Here is a 4,540-nt window from a genome sequence, read left to right on the forward strand (position 1 = left end):
AATTATTATGATATTCATAGCCTTACACCTTGACAAGGCAATATCTTCAATAAAAAACAAACACATCTTTATTGCAATCAAATTGCAAATATTGACAAAAGAGATAATCAAATGACAGTAAGTTTGAAGGCATTTGATTTCTTGATACAATAGTGTAAAGATTTGGCTCGTACAATCCAAAAATTAAACCCATCTAAGCACATTGTTTTGGCCAAATCCTAAGTCTATCTTATGGGCTTTTAGGTACAAAATGGCTCCAAACATTCTGCACCCAACAAGTCTTGATATTTGTGCAGATCCCATACTTCAAACTGCACGTTTAGACCTCAGAAATGGTTTCCTTCGACCTGCAGCAACAACTAGTATGGGTTAGGTTGGAATCTGATTATACTGTCACTCAATGTTTAATAAAACCAGACATTATCCTACCCATAAGCTCAAGTAAGCCTTTTGTAGCCTTGATATGTATGCTTTTGCTGCAACTCCACTTATGAGATGACCACGATCATATCCCAAGCGAGTAGCATAAGCAATAGCGTGTTGATCACTCAAAATCCTTCTTTTGTAACACACTTTTAACAAGCTTAGCTGGTCTTTGGATAGTAATGGTACTCTAGCTTTGGATGCCAACATTGCTAGATCCTTGCTTATAGATTCTACTTCTCTTTTTTCCCCTCTTGATTGGACATACTTTAGCTTATCACCATATAATGGTAAGTGTGAAGATGCAGAAGATGAGTTTTCCACTTCTTCTCGCAAAAATAGGGAGGTGAATTGGAGCCATTCTTCCAGTACATCTTGAAAATCGATAAATAAATTATGGCCATGTGTGATAGGAGATTGAGCTAGCCGATTAAGCAAAATAATAGACCTAATGTCATTTGTATTATTTAGATTTAAAAGGTAGGGTAGAAGGTCATTGCACAGTACGTAGTCGTGCCCTCCTTGAAAACTTTCAGGGAAGAGACAGTTGTCTTTTGGATTAACACATCCCTTGAAAGGGCTATCATCAATAAGCAATGTATTTTTCTTATTGCAAATATCTTGGAACTGATTCCAAACCTTGAGTAAAGGTTTAAACATAGCCTCAACAGTAGGCTTATCTAGCCTATACACTTTTCGAAGATTATGGATATAACATTCTTCTTGTCCCCACACCATAAAGAAATGATTTTTCTTATGTGCATACTGTTCAAGAGTGTTTACATAGGCACAAACATTCTTGTGTAGCATGGTGGACCAAATACCAACATGAAAGTACTGGCAAATCTCATCCAAAAATTCAAAACACCCGGGGCGAATAACAACTGTGGTGCGACCAATATCAATTCAAATACAATTTGTTTGTGGATGCATCTTCTCTTCCTTGTTGAGTAAAACTCCATTAAGATCAAGTATAAGTGCATGTTTCTTTATGGTGATTGCACGAGGAATATTTTCTGCATACAATACAGAAGAATGATAGCACTTTAATGTGTTTACATACTTAACAATATTAAAACAAGTGATCCTATATTATCAATGAGAGCTAATTACAACAAAACATCCACAAGTTTACTTTCGTTTCATGCTCCCATATTCATCTATGACGATGGCTCCTAGACTTGATTGCATTTCCCTATTGATTGGTGAAGATTGAAATACTAATCTATCTCCATCTCTCTCAAAAGAATATAAACTTCCTAGAGGCCTACTCTTTTGTGTATCGGAACGTAGCTCCTCAACACGTTGCTCTATTTCTTGCGTATTTAACTTGTGATTGTTAGAAGCAGCTATACCTGCAAAAACAACTCTCGCTGAGAAACATACTTTTTAACACACAAAATTGCTGAATAAATCATCTTAAATAACATCCTATTGAAAAAGATATACCTTTAGTTTTCTTGGCACCCTCTGCCACCACAGAGTCCTTGATTTCAACTATTCTCTCTTTATTCATAGCATATGTAGCCTCATCAATTTCTTCAACACCCTCTGCCATAGAGTCCTTGATTTCAACTATTTTCCCTTTATTTGTAGCATATGTAGCCTCATCCATTTGTTCAACAATCTCTTCTTGTCTCTCCTTGGTTGCAGAAGTCTCTTGAAGCTCTTCATTAACTTTATCTTTATTCTCACTAACCTCAACATTAACTTGCAAATTAGGAATGTCCTTAGTCTCTTTAGTCCTATCACTTGAAGGCCTTGAAGATGTTTGCAAAGCTGAATCATCGATGTGATCTACCTCCACCATGTTGTCTTCATTATTTCTAGCATTTAAATCATGAGAGTTGATCTCTCTAGTAGGGCTTTCATGATGATGTTCTAGTTGAGCAATGTTATCTTCGTCTTTCCCTTCTTTGTATATATCTGTAAGATTAAAATAAAATGCTATTACTTTTAGGATTTAAATAATACACCAAGGCTAATACAATACTAGTCATTTTTATATTTACACATATACTTTGTATCCAAACTTAGATTACTAAACTTCGACTGATGTACCATAATGAATTAGGAACCATAACATAAGAGTCAAACTTGAGTTTGAGCCTCACTTACAAGGGCAACGTAAAGATCGCTCAACTTGAGATTGTGCCTTGTGTTGGAAGACATCCCCAAGGTTGGACATAAGTGGAGGTACAGTTGAAACTTAAGTTTGAGCCTCACCGCTACACTAGGATATGGAGTAAGTGTAATTTCTTAATAGTAAGTGTGCGTCATCATTTGTATTAGGCTCAAACTTAATTTTGAGCCTCACTGCTACACTAGGATATGGAGTAATTTCTTAATAGTAAGTGTGCATCATCATTTGTACTAGACGTTGGCATGAAATAAAGGATAAATAGAATATAAATATTCACTTTAATAGAAAAATGTTAAAAGTGAATCCAAAAAAGCCAATGTATTAATCAAAAGACAAATAATTATTTCAACAAATCCACACTTTGAACAAAACCTATGCTAATATTAGTTGTTGATAAGCTCCTTTCAATGATCACCATTTGTTGTACATTCATAATAAGCACTATCAATGCACTTTTCTACCTTTCTTTGGTTGATGGGCTATGAGCATGGAAAGCCTTGTTGACATATGTATCCCCAATCTTCTCAACGGCCATAGCAACCCCAACATTTTTAGCTTCCCATTAGGAAGTGAATGGGGTCTTCTTGGGCCCTTTAATTTGCCCAAGCCTAATCAAGGTGATTAAGGAATAGCCAAATGGGGGGTTGCCATGTGGACTGAAATGTTGGGTTTGTAAGAGAGGTGTAAGAGTGGTCAAAGGGTGCACTTTTTCTCCCAAAAAGGGAGGAGGCAATTTTACAATTTTCGGACCTCCATAACTTCTACATACAAGCTCCGATTTGAGCAGAGATTATAGATCCGTGATCTACGCATCAAGAGCTTTCCATAGATATGTTACATGATATGGTTTTGTCCGCTAGATTTTAAATTCCATTTTCCCTCCAAAATTCAAATTCGAATAAAGTAGCCGTTTTGAAGCTTCTAATTAGAAAATGTTTCTTCTTAAGAGAAAAGGTTTGACTCCTTAAACTGCCAAATAAAAGGGCCCAAGAAGCCTTCCATTGAGGTCCTAATGATGGCTTTTGCAGAATCCAATATATCATCACCATTCCCACCTTCATCATCATTTTCATGCCTTCCAATATCTTCAAAATTGTCTTCGGCATCCTCATTGAATAGAGCATCATTCCCTTGGTCCTCTTCATTCCTTTGCCCTGCATCTTCAAAGTCTATAGCATCCCCAACTTCTTTATCATCATCTGTGTCATTTTTGTTGTCAATATCATCACCTTCCTCTTCGTCCTCTATACTTGGTGGGTCATCAATGTGAAGATTTTGAAGGTTCTCTTTTTCTGCATCATCTAGTGTTTGCTTTTTTGTGCCGCCACTTGCACCACACCACTCTTGCAAGGACGGGTGACCATCTAAAAGAGCAGAGCACTTTGATTCTAATGCCATCGCTTCCAAATCATCTTTGCATAAAGCAATACATCGTCTTTTCTTTAGCAAGCTCTCCTCTAGCACAACTCCACCACAATATATCTCTACAACATAGCTCTGTTCAGGACAAAACCCTGTGATGAGACCATCAATAAAGCCTTTGTCGATGAATTCTCTATTTTGGCCACTAGATCCTGAGATGATTACATTTTTTGTGAGAACCTTATCAATGGCCTCAAACTTGTCAACCTTGCTGATGAAAAGAATAACAGTTGCAATCTCAACTGTTCCAGATGTCCAGGCATCATCCTTTTGTGTGTGGATCACACCAAATTCATAGTGCACCTTTGTTGACTGGCTAGAAATCCCTTCAATAAGCATTCCAATGGTGATGAAATCAACAAAACACACAGGAATATATTCATATTGTGAGTTTAGTGTGTTTAAAGCAAGTGCCAACTTGGAGAAAAATTATGACGAGAGCTGCTCCTTTGTACCATGTAGGTCCATGATTGCCAGCTGAAATGGTACATGCTACAGAAGGCTATAATCTTTGTCATATCAAAAACCACCCCCCTAATTTTCCAAGGAATA

At 36.9% G+C, this 4,540-nt stretch overlaps 1 protein-coding gene across 1 annotated transcript; it reads right to left on the reverse strand.

The window, feature by feature from the left end:
• Nucleotides 1–1,511: 1,511 nt before the first annotated feature.
• LOC147611772 (uncharacterized) lies at nucleotides 1,512–1,989 on the reverse strand. The gene is made up of 2 exons (XM_086785035.1): nucleotides 1,873–1,989; nucleotides 1,512–1,778 (listed from the first exon to the last, which is right to left on the reverse strand). The coding sequence occupies exons 1-2, from the start codon at nucleotides 1,979–1,981 to the stop codon at nucleotides 1,555–1,557; spliced, it is 333 nt and encodes a 110-aa protein (XP_086641161.1). The 5' UTR covers nucleotides 1,982–1,989; the 3' UTR covers nucleotides 1,512–1,554.
• Nucleotides 1,990–4,540: the final 2,551 nt, after the last annotated feature.

This window comes from Cibotium barometz, chromosome 47 (assembly GCF_041138505.1).
Source record: "Cibotium barometz isolate CiBa-2024 chromosome 47, ASM4113850v1, whole genome shotgun sequence".
Classification (NCBI taxonomy): Eukaryota; Viridiplantae; Streptophyta; class Polypodiopsida; order Cyatheales; family Cibotiaceae; genus Cibotium; species Cibotium barometz.

Excerpts from the sequence above, each read along its gene's own strand:
- LOC147611772 (XM_086785035.1), bottom strand. The coding sequence starts at position 1,981 with ATGGCAGAGGGTGTTGAAGAAATTGATGAGGCTACATATGCTATGAAT. Across the intron at positions 1,779-1,872 it reads GGGTGCCAAGAAAACTAAAG|GTATAGCTGCTTCTAACAAT; the intron begins GTATATCTTTTT and ends TTGTTTTTGCAG.